Raw genomic sequence first — 18882 nt, forward strand, 5'->3', positions numbered from 1 at the left:
TGTGATTTTATAGCTGTAAAACTGGATGATGTAGAAAAAGAGCCTGCTAAAATGGTCACACTGGGTCTATTAAGAATCTGCTGTGTGATGTTAGCTGGAGACCATTCTAGAAGGTGAACAGCCTTCCTTGGCTGGAGGTGGTGTCAGCAATATCTGCATCTGAAACAGAACAAAGGACAGTCGGGGCTCATCCACACTGCCATTTGTCCCACAATTTCTCCTATTTGTCCTGTGACTTCTAAGTTCTTTTCTTCTCCTGCTGCTCTGCCCGGCAAAATAAATCATAGGACAAACAAAAGTTTGGATGAGCCCTCAGTCCTGAGACTGGAGTTGAAAAGATTCAGACAGCATACCCTCCAACAGTTCCATTTTCTCCAGGGTCACCGTATACAGCAAATATTCCTTTTAACTGTTTAAATATTTCAGAGTGTTGCACTCAGTTCCTCCTGGTCCTTTCCCTCTTGCTAGACAATAAAACATCTCTGGGCGGTCTGAAGCTATCTCATTCTATCAGCACAAGGATTTCCACTTGTGCAATGAAACTGTCAGGAGCTTGTCCTACACTCGAGTAGGACCCTGGAAGAGACACATGCTTGACTGGCAGCCTTATCTCCCTCCCGATCGCTTGCCAATCAGCGGCTTTGTTTCAACACCCCCTTCCCTCTTTCAAAAAAAAAGAGCGTGATCTGCTTTTCACGCCTGGGCAATTCGGCTCCAGGGACCACGCATTCGCTCCATAAGACGCACAGACATTTCCCCTTACTTTTTAGGAAGAAAAAAGTGTGTCTTATGGAGCGAAAAATATGGTAGTTTCTTACAGGTCCTGCTCCAAGCCTTTCCAACAATCTCCGTCTTCTGCCTCCTCTCCATCACTTTCTGTTCCTCCTTCAGGCTTTGTCCCCTGCTACTGGCGGCTCTCACCTTTGAGTGCCGTACCTATTTTTAAGTACCCGCACAGTCCTTATAAACTACCACAGAAGTGCAGCAGCTTTAACTTTGCTCCAGCGTAGTCATGTCATTGTTGTCAAGGGCTGTTTCGTTCACGCTGGTATCATTGGAACAATTGCATATGAAAGACTGAATTCATCAACTGCTCTAGAGTGAAATTTGGGCAAGGGCCTCATTGCAGCCAGCCTGAGGCCAGATGGCCCCTGCAGTGCATCTTGTTGGATCAGGGCCCTGGCAAGGTAAACCTAGGCGCTGGTGGTAATGTGTAAAAACCCAGCAGAACATTGGCTGCTCTGCGAATCGTAATTTGACTTTGGTCACTGGATATGTGACACTGTAATCCCCTCAACATTCACTCATGATTATCTTCAGCATTATAAACAGATCACACTTACCCAGCTTTTTGGCAAGTTTGGCATCTTTCTTGGAATCCACTAATCCAAAACCAATGCCTTTCTCTTCTAGGACCTGTGCAGCGAGCTGAAGGAAAACACAGACAAGGTTGTCAGTCCAAACTTCCTCAGGCCAGTATCCCACAGATAACATTTGATGGAGCAGAAGACAGAGCTGGCCATTTTGAGAGCCAGTGTGGTGTAGTGGTTAAGAGCGGTGGACTCGTAATCTGGGGAACCGGGTTTGTGTCTCCGTTGGGCGGGGTATAATAATAATGATGATAATAATAATAATAATAATAATAATAATAATAATAATAATAATTGAATAGGACATACCTATTTTCATTGGAGAAGTGTTGGAGGGTATGTAGAAGTTCTAAGTACAGGGCAATGCAAGGGAGTGATTCCCTCACCTTTCAATTTTGATATACTCTTAGTGGCCTGACCAACTTGTCATGGGTTACAGAGGGAAGCAGGGGAAACACTGGCTATGTTGAGAGGTCAGTTTTATTGGGCTTCTCTTCTCCTTCAGTTGTTTCCATTAAAGCTGCCCATTTATAAGAAGTCTGCAATTCTAAGAACTATTGCCTGAGTTTGCTTGTTTTCTTCTGTCCTCCTCATCCCTTTTCCATTGTGTCTTGCAGATTAAACCTGAGGGCAGAGGCAGTCGGGCTTCTTATTGATCTTCCATGAGCTGCCCTGAGAGCCAGATGAAGAATGGGGTAAACATGCTTTCACTACATAAGCAAACTTGTTCTTGCTGTCAGATCTTTTGAGCCCTTTCCCCATGGTTCTCATAATTCCCCTCTTTTCTACATTTTCCCGTTTTGAGGCAAGGTGACACCCAAATTGCTCTTACCCCAGACCCAGAACTAGGGGGGTTATCGATGCTTTATAATAGTGTCCCTTTGATATTCTATACCCCGTTTTATATTTTCAACATAGTTCCCAGTGTTTTATTGTGTTTGAGGCATTTTGAGCAAATGCTACCTGAAAACTACCTAATTTGGTTCCAAGATCTCTAGTGAAGTTTTACTATAATAGATGGAAATATCCAAATGATATCCAAAATAATGCCAGAGGTATTATTATGGTTTTATTAATTGACGAATCGCCTTTCGTATAAGATTCAAGGTAATTTACAATCATGCAATAAAAACAGCTAAAATAGCCTTTAAAACAATATAAATACACATCGAAAGCACCATTAAAATGTTTTTCTTATCCAGCTGGGAAGGCTTGGTATAATATGGGTTGAAATAAAATGGGAACCAGGGACCCTGTCAATGCCCAATAACCTGTGCTTTGCAGCTGACATGACCTGTGAGGGTTACGAAGTGGAGCTTGTGTAACTTTCATTTTTGTGCAGAAGGAGAAAATTTGCAGCTAAGCTTTTCTCACCTTTGCACTTGCTGAAATTCTGCATATCTGCTGAAGGTATAGGGCTCTTACTCTCCTTTGTATCTGGATACCCATTGCCAGACTCCACCTCTTTGGTTCAGTGTAACAATTGGGGTCATCAACAGGACACGTTGATCCCACTGAGAACCCACAGATTTTCAGTTTGAATTTGATCTCAGCGATTCTGATTTGTGCACATTTGCAATTGAGCCCTTCAGTGGGGTTGCCATATTTGAAAAGCAAAAAAAGAGGATGCTGTGAGGGCCATTCAAAGCAAATAAATGGAATTTGTCTCAAATGGAAAAAGAGGACGTGTCCTGGAAAAAGAGGACACATGGCAACCCTACCTTCAGCGCAAATTTGGACTTTCACATCCACACCATGTCTGCTCCGTTGTGGGAAGTATACCCAACTGCCACCAAAGAGATGTGAGACAAAACGGAAGTAGAGGTCATGGAAAGAAGAGTTGGAAAGAGTTGGAAAAATAACCAGATCTACCCAGAGGGAAAAAATAAGTGCATATCATCTGATCTCGACACTGATGCAATTCCCCTGCTGTTGTTGTTGTTGTTTTGATTATCTGTGAATCCAGTAAAAAAAAAAAAAGATTGTTGATTGAGAGTGATGTTATGTAGACAAAGCCCCATAAATGGAGACTTAGGGATTGTTCACATTCACCTTTTGCCCTGCTTTTTCCAGGCACATGTCCACACTTAAAAGCTCCGTGTCCCAGGGTCTTTACTTTTGCTCCATGCTTTCCCCACAACAGCACATTTGTTAGCACTGGATCGGAATAAACATCAATTCGGGTTTCCCACGGATTCGGGTTTGCTCTGTTTGAGCTTTAAGGTGCAAGTTTTCATGGGGGACAGCTCCAGGGCAAGAAAAAAAGTGCTTGACACAGACCTTGCCTGGAAAGAGCAGAAGAAAAGTAATATGCATAAGCCCACAGGCAGATTTTAATCCACATTAAACTCCAATGTGGACAAGCCCTTACTCGGCATTTAAAAAGTGTTTCAAGAATTTAAAAAGTTCCACATATATTATTGTCAGCGCTGCCCAAGGTCCCAGCTCACACAAGACCAACGCTGCTTCTTGCTCAAGTTCAAAAGTCTTTATTGAAGTTCAATCTCATTTCCAGACGCGCAGCGCGCAACGCTACATCTATCCATCAGACCGTAGAAGTCCCATCTGAATCTCCTCCCCCCTGACACCAGCTTAAGATTCTAGCCTTACTCCACCTCTTCCTCTGTTCCTTCTTTCTCTGGGTCCTTCTGCTAGTCGGAGTCTCAGCCCTCCGAGATTCTTCTGACTCTGATTCTCCCGACTCTTCCCCCCCCCCTCTTTCGGGCTTTAGGACCTGGCTCCCAATCCGGGTTTTCTGCTGTCCCGCGCTCCTCCACATTTGAACTTGGCGCGCGCGCGCAGCCTCCCACTTTCCTTCTGACCGTTACACTTGTGTCACTGCTCCCCCTTTCGGGGAGGCTAGCTGGACCTGGCCTTCCCTCCGTCTCCCCACTCCCCGATGGAGGAGAAGCTGGTCCTGACTCACGTGACTCTTCCCCCCCACTGTGCTCTGGTGGGGGAACTGGCCCTACTCCTCCGCTACTCCTTTGGGACTCCCCTCTGGTTCCTTGTTTATGGATCGTCCCCCCTGGGACTCGCCTCGCCCTTACCATAGGCGCCCCCTCCTGGGAATCTTCTGATTCGCTGGAGAAGCTCATGGAATCTCTCGGTCCACTGTCATATTCCCCTACGCTCCCCTCTGATTCCTCTCCTCCGCTCTCTATTTGCTCTCTCCCCTGCTCTTCTGCTCCTGAGCCTCTGACAATTATGAAGTTTGTTATGTATTCAGTGGTCTGTGTTTGCCTGAGCTTGAGTCTGGACTAAGGATTCTGAGCTCCTGTGTTCTGATTCGATACATGATATCCAATCACAGAACATTTCAGGATTTGGGCCTCTGCCATTGGCCCTTAAACTCTGAGTTGTGATTCGAAGCTTGGAAGTTCAGACAGCCAATCACGTTGGGAGTGGGAGTGGCCCAGGCCTTCAGAAATGTATATAAGCAGTTGTTTTGCCTCTGTTGTCCAGTTCTGTTAGTTCAAAAATGGTTCTTGCTGTTATCACTGTGTCTTGCCTTGTGGGAACCCACCTACACTTCAAAACTGTAATTTTTACAACAGGTAAATCTACTAACTGCTCCTTGTTTTGTTGTAAAGTCAAACCTCTCTTTTGCTCCTGCAGTTGGAATCTGTTCTCTTGCTATTTCTCCTCTGTTACTGGCGTGCAAGGCAACTCAGCAGCCTGCAACTCCAGGCCCAAGAGCCTGGGAAGGCTTCTTCTTTTGGTGACACATGTACAACATATCCCCCCTTCAATGCATCAGCATTTGAACATGGCAACTGGCCTTGCAAAATTGGCAAAGGGCCACACTTGCAGGCAGATAGGCCGATTTTTAAAATTCCGCCCACATTAAGCACAACACCTGGGAAGTCTGAGCATAAACTCAGGACTTGGGGCAGGTTGCTGTCTTAGCACATGCCAAGACACATTCCCAAAGTGGCAGCTCCCGGAAAGGGGTTTGCCTGACAGCTTGCTTTCACCTTCCCATTGTGTTCAAGTGACACACCTCTGCCTGGAATGGAAGCATTCAGGTCAGGCAATGAGGCAGAGGAGAAAAACAAAAGTCAAGCCCTGCTGAATTTCACCAGAAAGGCCTGTCTCTCTTTCGCTCCTCTGCTGTCCATCTGCTCCCTTGTTTGGCAACACTTGGTTTCAAGTGTTTTCCTTGCAATTGATTAAAGAAGAAAAAAGACATTTTGTCAACCAGAGCCAGGGCTTTTTTGGCCGTGGCCCCGATCTGGTGGAATGCTCTGTCACAAGAGAATAGGGCCCTGCGGGACTTGACATCTTTCCACAGGGCCTGCAAGACAGAGCTGTTCCACCAGGCCTTTGGCCTTTGGTAATCCTCATGGAACTCTAGCCCAATGGTTGCCATTAATTTGACTCTAAATTGATTTTAGAATGAATTGATTTTAGAATGTATTTCAATTAATTGATTGTGAACACCCAAGGTCACTTTTCCACTCACAAGAAAGAGGAAGGCGGCGTATATGCTAAAGATGGCCCTGCCCTCACTCTATCAGATCCTTCTCTTTGGGATTACTGAAATGTCATACAATAGCATGGCTCTTGTGAAAGTGCAGCATGCCCTAAATCTTTGTTATAAATAGCCCGAGCCCAAGTGTGCTCTGAAAGCACCAGGAGGCTGAAGAAGATAACAACTGCCAGCTGGAAGCCTCTTGGGGGGGGGTCTACCACTAAATCTGCTCATGGCGCTCACTGACAGCAGTTCAGGCTTTTGTTGTAATGTTAGAAGCAAGGGCAGCGCAGCCAGGTTTAATCTGAGAGCTCTTTCCGAGGAGAATTAGGCTATTAATTTGCAGGCACAACTTGGAAGAGCGGTGTGGGCTATTTGCAAAATGGATTTTGAGCAGTCCGTTGGTGTGCTTTGAAGTCCCAGCAACTGGGGAAGGTGGCAATTGGTTAGCTTGGAAAGTTACGTGCATATCGCATGCAACGGAATCTCTCCTTATGCGTTCTGACATGAAAATTAGGATTTATGTGAGGAAAGGATATAAAACAGAATGTGTGGTTGGTTGTGCCTAACGCAGTGTCCGCTGAAATGATGATGTCCTAAGTCCAGCAAAACATGCCTCTCCTGTATTGGTCTCTACAGACACAGCAGGCAATGCAACCTTCCAATAGTTTGACTTCATTCCCAAAGACCCACTCCTCCATTGTCTTCTGAGAGCAATGGAATGTCCAATGAGATTAGGAGGTCAGTGGAAGATAGTTTATATTAAACTCTACGTATCTGATGCACCACTCTGCCTGCGTCATATAGGTAGCATGATCCTATTCACGTTTACTCAAAAGTATGCCCTGCTGTGCTCACTGGAAGGACCTGAAGCTGAGGCGCCAATATTGTGGCCACCTCATGAGAAGAGAAGACTCCCTGGAAAAGACCCTGATGTTGGGAAAGATGGAGGGCACAAGGAGAAGGGGATGACAGAGGATGAGATGGTTGGACAGTGTTCTCAAAGCTCCTAACATGAGTTTGACCAAAATGCAGGAGGCAGTGGAAGACAGGAGTGCCTGGCATGCTCTGGTCCAGGGGTCACAAAGAGTCGGACACAACTGAACGACTAAACAACAATGCCCTGCTGAGTTTAATGGAACTGCATCCCGCAACCATGTGCAAAAGATTGCAGCCCTAGCCAAAAATCCTATACCAGTTACAAATGCCAGCAAGGAAACCGAAATCGGAAAGACTGCAATTGCTGCAACCCATCCAATTTGTTTCTTTTACCAGACTTGTAACAGGGCGTAGGAATAAGTTCTGGAGTTCAACATGGCCTCACCCTAGGTTCACAGGGCTGCAGGATGCCTTTCGCTTAAGGTCACTAAAATTAGGAACACCCAGCCCAGCTAAAAATATGACCTAGTAAGACTATATGAAACCTTTTGTGAGGCAGTGTGCAGATCAGCCCACCATTGTGTGTCCCAGATGCCTGTAAACTGAATTCCTGGAGCGTGAGCAGAGAAACCTCTCTCCTGTTGGTGAGGTAACTGGAGAAGATACTCTCCGAGGGAGATTTAACAGACACCTCTGCCTCCCTGGAAATGGGGGGAAAGTCAAAGATGTGCATCTCTCTCTCTCTCTCTCTCTCTCCCCACCCCTCACCCCATAACCTATCATCTCAAAACTGAGATGGGAAACTTATTCTATGCTGAAGGCCTTGGTGGGTAATCTGGTGGGGGCCACATACTGTGGGTGGGTGGGGCAGAAGCCAGCTGTGGGTCAGGTCACAAATGGGTGAAGCCACTCCTTTCCTGTTTTTCTCTGCTTGCATTTTGTGTGCTGGGTAGGAAGAAAGGGACTTCTTTTCCTCTCCACCCAGTACAGGAACACAGGACTTATCCACGCTTACTTACTTTTTGCCTTGCTCTTTCCAGGTGCAGATATGCATTTAAAAGAGCCACGTCCAAGTGTGGGTTTTTTTTGGGGGGGTGGAGATGCCCCGGAGCTTTCCCTGCCAAAAACCAAAACCAAAACACTCTTTAGCACTCAATCAGAGCAAACATCAATTTGGGTTTTCTATGGATTGATGTTTGCTCCGAATGAGCGCTAAAGAGCCAGTTTTCATAGGGAAAGCTCTGGAGCAAAATAAAAGGGTGCTTGGACGCAGAGCTTTGAAGTGCGGATTGTGCCTGGAATTTGCAGAGGAAAGGCAAGTGTGGATGAGCCCTGACATGAAGGATGTCAGGGCAGAGTCAGTTTGTAGTCTGTACCCAGATTTGGCCAAAGGAATTAATTGAGGAAAGCTTTGCTCTGCTCTTCACACCATTTGCCTAGAGCGGGTCAAATCAGAGTGATCTACGCTGGCATCAGGGGCAGACGTCGGTAATCTTTCGTAATATGGCGCCCTGCGCTAGGTCAACATTTGGCACCCCCAAATCCATCTTCTCAATTATCAATCGTCTCAATTTTATGCCCATTTGGCTCGGTGCCTTGTGCAGGTGAACCAAACGCACCGTCCTAAATCTGGCACTGCTGGCATCTGGGTCAAGCTTGCTAGTGAGCCCAAGGAAATCTGTTCCCTCTGCCTTAGCACACCCTCATCCAACAGATGCTGGTCTTCCGCTCTCCTCAGTTGTTCTCATTATACCTGAAGTATACCTGAAGGAGCGTCTCCACCCCCATCATTCTGCCCGGACACTGAGGTCCAGCTCTGAGGGCCTTCTGGTGGTTCCCTCCCTGTGAGAAGTGGAACCAGGCAGAGGGCCTTTTCGGTAGTGGCACCCGCCCTGTGGAACACCCTCCCATCAGATGTCAAGGAAATAAACAACTATCTCACTTTTAGAAGACATCTGAAGGCAGCCCTGTTTAGGGAAGTTTTTAATGTTTAATGTTTTATTGTATTTTTAATTGGGAGCCACCCAGAGTGGCTGGAGTAACTCAGCCATATGAGCGGGGTATGATGATGATGATGATGATGATGATGATGATGATGTTGATGCCATGGACTGATTGCCAGGCCTAGCGAGACCTGTAATTGCACAAAGGCCACCCAAGAACCTGCTTCAAAAAAAGAACAACACAATGTCGAAAAGTAGCCCTGTGAGCCAAGAATGGAGCATCCCTTAGAATGGGACAGAGCTTTAAAGGGCAGGTTTTCGTTCAGAAAGCTCCGGAGCGAAAACAAGGGTCCTCAGACTATGCCCCGAAACAGCAGGGGAAAGGTAAATGTGGATAAGCCCACAGTCTGTCTTTCGCTGGTTGAGATGCACCATGGGCTCATTCCTCACCCCTCTTTACGGAAACAATTTGCTACAATTCGTCAAACAAGTCTCTCCACGGCTAGCAACACTGTGGCACACTCAAGTCCCTTCGCCATAACTATTTCCGTGAACAAATTTCCCAACTCTCTCTGTGATTCGGCCCCTGTCTCTGCCATGCTTCTTGGCCCCCTATTTTTGCCTATTGGGCTGCCATATTAAAAGGTTTGGCAATGTGATTTCTTTGGGGATGTGCCAGGGCTCTCGTTCCCCTGCTATTAAATCTCCGAGGGGAGAGGATGCAACTTGTTTCTGGCATGCAAGCCTGCAAAGGCATCTGCGTGGACATGAAGGCAACATGCAGCCGTGGCAGGAAGATGACCTGGTTGCAGCAGGTGGGAGATGCTAAAAGTTGCCACTGTCAACATGAATTTGCTCTACCTGTGATTAGTAGGGGAACAGGCTAGGAGAAGACTTCCTTCCTTCTCATATCATACAGTTGCCTTGCTCTGAGACACCCACAGAAGTTCACAAGACGCAGCACTAGGAGGAGGCCACAGTAGGGATTTTAGCTGGGAACAGGGCAATGTAGGACGGCTGCATCTCTTCCTCCCAACTAATATTCTTAGCTTGGCAATTTCAGGAGAATCAGATTGCCAAAAGGTATCCCTCCACTATGCCTTGCAGTCCTTTACATGTTTTCCAGTGGACGCTCGGCTTGCAAATGTGATCTGTGCGGGAGGCACATTCACAACCGGCAGCATTTGCAACCCGCAGCGCCGCGTCTGCGCACACGAGGGTTGCGATTCAGCACTTCTGCACATGCACAAAGCGCGATTTAGCACTTCTGCGCATGCATGAGTGCCAAAACCTGGAAGTAACCCGTTCCGGTACTTCTGGGTTCTGTGCGGTGCGCAACCCGAAAGCACACAACCTGAAGCATCTGTAACCCGAGGTATGACTGTACTTATAGGATTCCTCTGGCAGCCAGTATAGCATTTTGTTTTGCTCCCTGATAGTGGAACCTTCTCACCACCAGAGCATTAAACACATTCTTGGCTCAGAAATAGGTTTTGACAATAAATAAACATGAACAGCAAACGGTGAAGAGATCTGAAAGCAGGCAGCAGAGAACAAACCGGCGTCTAGCACAGACTGAGGCTTTCTAAGTAATGGAATATTTTTTTTCCAGCTTGATTTAGCAGAGGCTTGCTTGGGTCGGATTCCTGACAGGGGCAGAACAATGGCTTTGATACTGGAATGCAGATGGAAGAAACACTTGGATTAAACATAAGTGACTGGGAAATTCGTTCCGAGAGTTTGGCTAGTGGATGAAAGCCTATCAAGCTTGCATTTGTGATCTTGTTGAATTGCTCTGATGTTCCCCACTTACTGCAACTCAGAGGCAGCGCCCTTGCCCCACAGAAACATTGACAGCTTTGAGGAGGTTCATTGGCACAAGCCTTCCAGACCGGAAAAGTTAAGATTTAGGTGCAAATCTACACTCAAGCATATTTCAAAGGCCTCTTTAGAGGTCCCCAATTGGGTGTGTCCCCCCCCCCCGCCAAGGTGCAGAGTGTGACCGTGACATGCAATCCACACTTACCTCCAGCACCAACTCAGTCATTTGAAAACGCCTCTGCGAAATTTTGTCGGATGCCACAGGCTCATGAAGGAGCACGCCGACCATGTCATACTTCTTGAAGGCCTGCTTGTAGTTTTTCTCGCTCAGGTCAATCACCCGATCTTTCCCATCGTAGGTAGGGAATTCCAGTCCTTCTTCTGCCCTGCAGCAAGTGAGCACGTAAAAAACTGCCAGGAGCCAGCAAGCTGTTTTCATCTCTGGGTGTTTCTTGTTTATCTTGGGGGAAGGAAGAGGAATTCCAGAGCCTGTGGAGGTCCAGCTCTCGGGGTGCCAGCTTGATCTGCTCCCCTCCTGCCACCTCAGCTTCCCCTATGAATCCGTCTAGATAGATTGAGGTCACTGAGAAGCAAACTAGCAACCCTGGTTGGAAGACAAAGGCGAAAAGACAGACAGGAGAAGCTGGGAGACCAAACCCTGGATACCTTACATAGCTTGGCCCGGCTTCTGGGTCATTAAGAACTCCATTTTTAGGAAGCAGTTGTTTCGGGCTATAAATAGACCCTGCAATGAATAAAAAGGACAGATATGACACGATTGAGGGACTTCGCTGGCACTCTGCTTTGCCTCAGAGAGAGAAAGGGAATAGCGGAGGGGGGGAGGGGCAGGAATGCGCAGAGATGCCTCTGCTGTACAGAAAACGCACGCATCTCCCTTGGAGTTTCAGAAGGGGACAAGCAACTACATGGACTTTGTGGGTAACTGGCCTTAAAATACCTCCATTATTTATCGGGAGGCAATTAGGGGTTTTCCAAAGAGATGTTTTATTTTCTGCATTCTAATTTGCCTCCATGAAGGAGAATTCCCCTAGACATGTTTGGCTGCTGTTAGGTGCTGAACTAAATACAAACTTGGACTCTCCCTCTCCCTATGTTCTTATGAAGAAGAACCCAACCCCCAAAGTGATGCAACCAAGAGGATTTGTCGCACTCCCCACCCCCGCTTTTTTGTGGGACTGAACCAAAGAGACACATTTTAAGTGACATGGGCTGTATTTGTTTATTACATTTCTAGCCTGCCTTTCCAGACAATGGAGCTTAGGGTGGGTGCTTGTCCATAAACAGATCTATTTATTTCAAAGCTACACTGCTAGTAGCCCTACCAGCTTTTGAAGTGGTTCGCTGATTAAAATAACAATGCTATACAGACCCTCCAAGTGTCCCTATTTCCAGAAGCAGTCCTGCATTTACAGAAGCCATCCCGGTTTCTGATTTGATCCCAGGATGCCCCGCTTTTCCTTAGGACTTTCCTATTTTCATCAGAGAAATGTTGGCGGTTATGGAGTTATGTGACACACATACACACACAGCCAAGGAGATAAGTACCTTAACTATGGAACCTTTAGAAGACATCTGAAGGCAGCCCTGTATAGGGAAGTTTTTTTAAAATGTTTAATTATGTTTTTATATATGTTGGAAGCTGCCCAGAGTGGTGGGACAAGCAGGTTTCAGGCTGCAGCTCAGATTTATCCCACACCTGAAATGAAACACGCAGACCCCTGGCTAGCAGAGCACAGGAGTACAGAAGAACATGCTAATCTTTCTCTGGTTGTAGATTCTGCCCCAAACAGCTAGATTTTGGTATTTTTCAAGGCACACAAATCTCCACAAGACTTTAAAAGGTTTGGTTGAAACAAATCTCCATTTCTTGCATCTAGAAATTATGCCCAGATGGGCTTGCTGAAAAACTGCTGCTTTTCATTTGATCTGAACAAAGTGTTTCCAGGAGAAAAGTTATGGGCAGTTTTATTGACAGACACTTACTCACTTCACCCCCTGGTTCAAGATGATTCAAGTCACCAGGTGGTAAATCGGGGAGGGGGGGGAATGTAAAGAAGATGCAATTGCTTCTGTCTGTCACTAGATAGAGATGTTGCACAAAACATTTAGAGTTAACTGCTCAAGCTGAAGGGACCACAAAGTTTGTTACAGGGAAAGTTTATTCAGCTAAGGAGGAGTTTTGCAAAAACCAAATACCCAGCTTGAGAAAATCCATGGCATTTTTCAGCTACCTGGTGGTGAATTAGCCTCCAGGTTCTTCTGTCAGGTAGGTAATCCAGTTGCTGTTCAACTCTGCTATATGAATAAACGCAATTCACATTGAAATCTCATATTGCTACTACAATAACATATAAACACGGAAAGTTAAGGGTGTGCAAGATTATTATTTTTTCAATTTGGGATTACATTCATTACTGAAAACCCAATTTGTTTCATGTTTATATGTTAGAATCTCGTTTCACAAAATTATTTGTTTGTTTGTATGTTTATTTATTTATTTAATGTCTATACCTCCTTTCTGTGAATATCACAGGGCGGTTTACAGCATAAAAACACAAAAATACATACCATAATAACAAAAACAATACCCCCAGTTTAAAACATCGTGGATTTACTATAATCATTTATCACTCTTTCCATTCCCCCCCGCCGCCCCACTTGTGTTTTCCTGCTGCCTGCAGGGGAACAGGCATTTTATTTTACCAAGGGGCATTTTGGGGACAACAAAATGGTAGTCACCCAGAGCCTCCATCGAAGGCAGATGTAGCCACAGCCCGTGCTGCCATAGAAGGTAGTCCTCGCCTATTCACAAATGGGAACCCATTAATTTCCCTCTGTGTCAGCTTCTGTATGAATGGAAAATGAACTGAATGGGCCCTTCTTGATTCAATTGTCCTGAAATTTGTCCTGAAATGAGAGTAGACTCCTACAGGAAATTTGTTATAGTAGGTATCTCTGGGATGAATTCAACATCACTCTCTCCTGATCATTTCGTCAGCACAAGCATTTGAGCTTGTTAGATTCAACTATTTGCCTCTTCTTCCCCTGCACACTGTTCTGGGGGGTTGTCCCCCCCCAAGCCAATTATGGGAGCACGTGGGGGGAAAGGGCAGAGCCCCACTATGCAAGACGAAGTCCTTCTGTATGGCTTCTGCTGGTTGGACTCCTCAGGTGAATCCCCACCCTATATATTTTTTTCCTTTTCAGGAAATATTTTTTTACTGCTTCTGGCAAGTGGTCTGAGCCGATCAGCTCATGTCCCTAAAGCAATTTTAAAAGACAGCTGTGGAAATTAACAAGATCACCAATAATTAGAGTGCCAAAGTCATTTCTCCAATCAAAGGCAAATGTATGGGTCAAGCAATGTAAAAGAATATTGAAAACTAATGTTATGAGTTTGAGTGAAGATCTAGGAGCTCCTGATTCAAATCTATAAATTGCTATGAACACAGTAGGTGGCCTTTGGAAAGTCATTCTCTCAGTCTCAGCCCCCTCCTCATATTATTGCCCCTGTATGGGGCAACAACAACATTGACCTGTCCTGCTTGTTGGTAAGGATCACTATGCTAATGTATCAGAAGTGCTTTGAACCGTCCAAAGCACTATGGACATGCTTATTACCGATCTGATAATTCTTTTAGAAATAATTTACTGGATTCCCAACTACTATCCCTGGAGCATTACTGAGAAATGTCTCAGGGCCTGGACCGTACCAAACACCTTTTCCTCTAAAATTGTATACTTTGACATCCTTGCTTACACAGACAGCGTTTGTGTAAATGCTAAAGGGTTTTACAAGGAATCCATTTTGCTGCTCTTCAGCATGCAAATTCAACCATGAGGTTAAACAACAGATCAGGAACATAATTGCTCAGGTCGGCCTGACGTATTCCTATTTTGACATTTTCCTGCCGCTGAAAATATTTTTGAAAGGGAGCCCTATATAAATCAAATTAGCAGTTGCATTGGCCACAAGTCCTGAGAAGACAAGATTCAAGCATTGTCATTGGCATCAAGAAGCCCTTTGAAGAACATGAACTATCGGAGAGCAGTTCAGCTAACTGATACCAGCTGGGCCATTAACACATCACAATCAATGATATAAGAAGGATCCTTGAAGACTAAAAGGCCATAATGTCCCTCTGTTCAGTTTCATTGGGGTGGCTGGGCAGAGAACTAGCAGAAGGAAATACTGTATTTTCCCGTGTATAATATTATATTTCCCCCAAAAAATTTTTAAGTTTAAAATTGGGTGTCGTCTTATACACGGAATGTTGCAATTAATTATTTCTTCATTTTGGGCTAAAAAAAGTATGGGTCATTTTATACGTGGTGGGATCTTATACACAGGAAAATACGGTAGCTAGGAACCTCAGGAGTGCCTTCCTGGATCAGATTAAAGGCCTATCTAGCTTAGCATCCAACCAAATGCCTCCAGAAAGCCCCACAACGCCACATAAGGGCAATAACCCTCCTGCGGTCTTGCTGCCTAACAACCTGTAGTGCCATCATGGATATACAATTTAGCAGCCATGCAGCTAAGAGCAATGGATGTTGTTGTTTAGTCGTGACCGACTCTTCATGACCCCCTGGACCAGAGCACGCCAGGCACTCCTGTCTTCGACTGCCTCCCGCAGTTTGGTCAAACTCATGCTGGTAGCTTCGAGAACACTGTCCCACCATCTCGTCCTCTGTCGCCCCCTTCTCCTTGTGCCCTCCATCTTTCCCAACACCAGGGTCTTTTCCAGGGAGTCTTCTCTTCTCGTGAGGTGGCCAAAGTATTGGAGCCTCAGCTTCAGGATCTGTCCTTCCAGTGAGCGCTCAGGGCTGATGGATAGACCTCATGAATTATCTGAAAAGCCGTCTAAACTAGTGGCTGTCACCAAACCTGGCAGTGAATTCCGTAAGTGAGCTATGCACAACATACTACTTTCTGAATCCTTGCAAGACACAGACTCTGTGGGTGAGGACTTCAGGAAGTTGATAAGTTGCCCGCCCTGGGTGATGTCACCCTCTCCCTGAAGGAGCAGGTTCATGATCTGGGGGTGCCCCTAAATCCAGCCCTGTTCCTGGAGGCCCCGATGTCTTCCATTGCTGGCCGTGCCTTTTACCAGCTTTGGCTGGCAAGTCAGCTACAGCCATTCCTGGATTTGTATAGCTGGACCACAGTTTTCCTTGCATTGGTAACCTCAGAGTTGGATTACTGCTTTCTGTGGGGCTACTCTTGAGGTTGATACGGAGGCTGCAGCTGGTACAGAGCACAGCAGCTTGTGGGGCAAACTGCCATTGTTTGTGGGATTTGCATTTGCTGCCAATCTGCTGCTGGGCCAAGGTCAAGATTTTAGTACGGGCCTATAGGGCCCTGTGTAACTCAGGACTAGGTTACCCAAGAGATCAACCGATCCCTTATATGCCCAGCGGGTCACTGCATTCTGCAGGAGAGGTTTTCCTTCAAGTCCCAGAAACATCAGAATCTGCTCCGCAGGAACTCAGAAGAGGGATTTCAGCATTCCTGTTGCAATACAACAGCCGCTTTGCTATCTCATCTTAACGGAAACAATTAAAGGCATTTTTCTTTTGACCAGCTTTAACTTAACAGATGGATGGGAAGGTCATTGCCTTAGATGTTCATTTTGCAATGTTTTTGAACCTGTTGGGTTACTTTTTTATTTACTTTTAAAAAACTGTTTCTAGCTGTTTGCATTACATTTGCAAATAACCTTGACACACATGTAATGGATGATTCATAAACTGCTACTGCTAATAATAATCAAAGTGTAATGAAAAATTCACATCGTCACTGAGAGCTAACATACATGTGACCTGTCTCTCACCTACATTTCCTTTCTCTGCTGAGTACAAATCTCCTCGCTTCATTAACTATGAACCCTGAAATTTTGGAATCTCCTTCAAACCTGTGCCAAAGTTTTGAAGTCATTTTGCAGCAAAAACCCCTGTATTTTGCAGTGTCACCCATGCTGAGTATTCTTCAGAGGAGTTCCCAAATTTTGGGATTTTTAGTTAATGAAGCTCCACTAGTCTATCTGTTGCACAGGGTGGAGGTGATCTGCATCTTACTGCTAATTATAAATGTAAACAGGGGCTGGATCTCTAGACACATCAAAAAAGCGTTTCAGGAAAACACATAAACTTCATAATCAGAAATCACATTGGTGAAAGACGGGACTCCACAGCGCTCTCTGGTGTCACAGTGTTACAATGCATATAAAACACTTTTTCTTTATTAATGTAGCTGAGTCCTTTGTCAAGCTATGTAGAACTGCCAATGCTCCTTCTTAATTATAAGTCCTCTGAGAATATGTTCCTACCTAAAATAGTATTTCTGCGATTAAAGGGTTCGTCCTAATTAGCTGAAGGCAGGGGACACCTTTTGGAAACTCCTGCAGCCAATCGAATGGACTCCCGGAACAGATTAAATTTGAGAAGCAAGGTATGACTGTATTATTATTATTATTATTATTATTATTATTATTATTATTAGTGCTCCAGTCACTCTGGGTGACTTCCGACATATATAAAAACAATAAAACATTAAACATTAAAAAATTTCCCTATGCAGGGCTGCCTTCAGATGTCTTCTAAAGGTTGTACTTATCTCCTTGGCTCAGGGGTCGCATAACTCCATACCCTCCAACATTTTCTCTGCTGAAAGCAGGGACGTCCTAAGAAAAAGCGGGACATTCCAGGATCAAATGAGAAACCAGGACAGCTTCTGTAAATCCAGGACACTTGGAGGGTCTGAAATATGCTTCAGGGCAGGCTATTGTCCACAATCTCATGGGTACTAGTGTTCATCTGGGAAGAAGCTGGAACTGGTCACATTTGGAGAGAAGGAAGGTAACCTGGATGAATAGTCTGTCCATAATTTCTGACATTCTTCTTTTGGTTGGGCAAGTCCTCCTGATACAGCTCTGAATGTTTAACACACTCGTCAAGAAATCATTTGAGTCCATAGTTTAGGACTTTCTCCAGCTAAGGTTCGATAAAAACAAGATGGTCTTGTTGTTTTTTGAGTTATAGGGCTGAATAACATGAATGAAATTAATGGTTATTATTTGATATCAAAATAGAGAGGGCCCCTTAGGTAAATGTCTATTTTTTGTGCATCTTGTGTCTTCCTTTTGTACACGGGTGCATATGGCCACAATTTGTGTGTGGAGTGAAAGCCGGCCTGTTTCCCGGGTCCCCAGTGCTCAGCTCTCTGTTTGTGTACTGGGAGAGTTAATGAGAAGAGACTGCTATTCTTTCCCTCTGTTCCCCAATCCCATCTGTTCAAACAAAAGGCTGAAAGGGAGAGAGAGCCGAGACCCTGCTGGTCAAGAGGGGAGGGATAATAACACATATCCTTGGGCTACATTTCAGCACATGCAGCCCTTTCAAGCTGTGCTGCCGCTTTTATCCAGGCAAGAGAAAGAACAACTTGTATACAGAGCATATTAAAAACACAAATAATAAAAAATATGCACCAGACACGGGACAAAGCATCATTCCTCTCCTTCCTCACAGAAAGCTTGGGCAAGCAGCTGGGAGAGGAAAAGAGAGGGGCCGTTCGTGTCATACCACGCAGAAATATTGCACATGGAAAATCTGACCTCCAAACAGGGTATGCCTAAACCCTGGTGAGGTCAGTACACTGAAAGCAACTAAAATCTTGTGTTCTACCGCCAGCCGATTTGCGGCTTGTTGAATTGTTGTTGTGGTGATACTGTCAGGATGCACAGCAGATCGCTGTCCCCAGGAGTTGACAATCCAAATGTCAAGAGCAGGAGAGAGAGCAAAGGGAGGAGACAGAGGCATGTGATCAAGCGCCCTTACACACATGACACACCTTTCAGGTGTATCGGCAGCAAAGAACAAAGCTGGGGGCACCTGAAAAAATGACTAGCTCTCTTGTGAGCATGCAAACCTGCACTGAGTTTGAGGACAAGGAAATATCTCAATCTGGGCTGCTTCCGGATCTGTCATTGTTGCTGGAGGCACAATGGACCTCAGCCGCAAGGAGCATCTTTTCCCTGTTTCAGATCCTACTACACCATTCCTGAATATATATAGTTTAGCTGATGTGGTCCATACACTAGTATGGCTGCAAGTTCTGGAAGACCTGCTCCCTGCCTTGCAGGCTTTTCCCCACCAGTCCTGGGAGGGCAGGATCCAGATTGACTCCAGCTATAGAAGCTGAGGCTGCTGAGAAGAACCAGAGACCATCTTGGCAGACCCAGGTCATTGAGCCTGAGCTTCCACATCCGTCGACCTGCCATGAACCACCCAATTGGCACCACCAGCTTATATGCTTACTGTAGAATGTTAAAAGGTAAAGGGACCCCTGACCATTAGGTCCAGTCGCGAATGACTC

The 18882-nt window shown here is 45.5% G+C and overlaps 1 protein-coding gene across 1 annotated transcript in view; it reads right to left on the reverse strand.

Annotated features, from left to right (window-relative positions):
• The window catches only part of CASQ2 (calsequestrin 2), a 28994-nt gene extending 17696 nt beyond the window's left edge, over positions 1-11298 (reverse strand). Inside the window, exons 1-2 of the mRNA XM_053371050.1 lie at positions 10693-11298; positions 1344-1428 (exon numbers count right to left, since the gene is read on the reverse strand). Coding sequence (XP_053227025.1) covers positions 1344-1428; positions 10693-10926 — 319 coding nt within the window. The 5' untranslated portion in view covers positions 10927-11298. The remainder of the gene's footprint in view (positions 1-1343; positions 1429-10692) is intronic.
• Positions 11299-18882: the final 7584 nt, after the last annotated feature.

This window comes from Podarcis raffonei, chromosome 17 (genome assembly GCF_027172205.1).
Source record: "Podarcis raffonei isolate rPodRaf1 chromosome 17, rPodRaf1.pri, whole genome shotgun sequence".
Taxonomy (NCBI): Eukaryota; Metazoa; Chordata; class Lepidosauria; order Squamata; family Lacertidae; genus Podarcis; species Podarcis raffonei.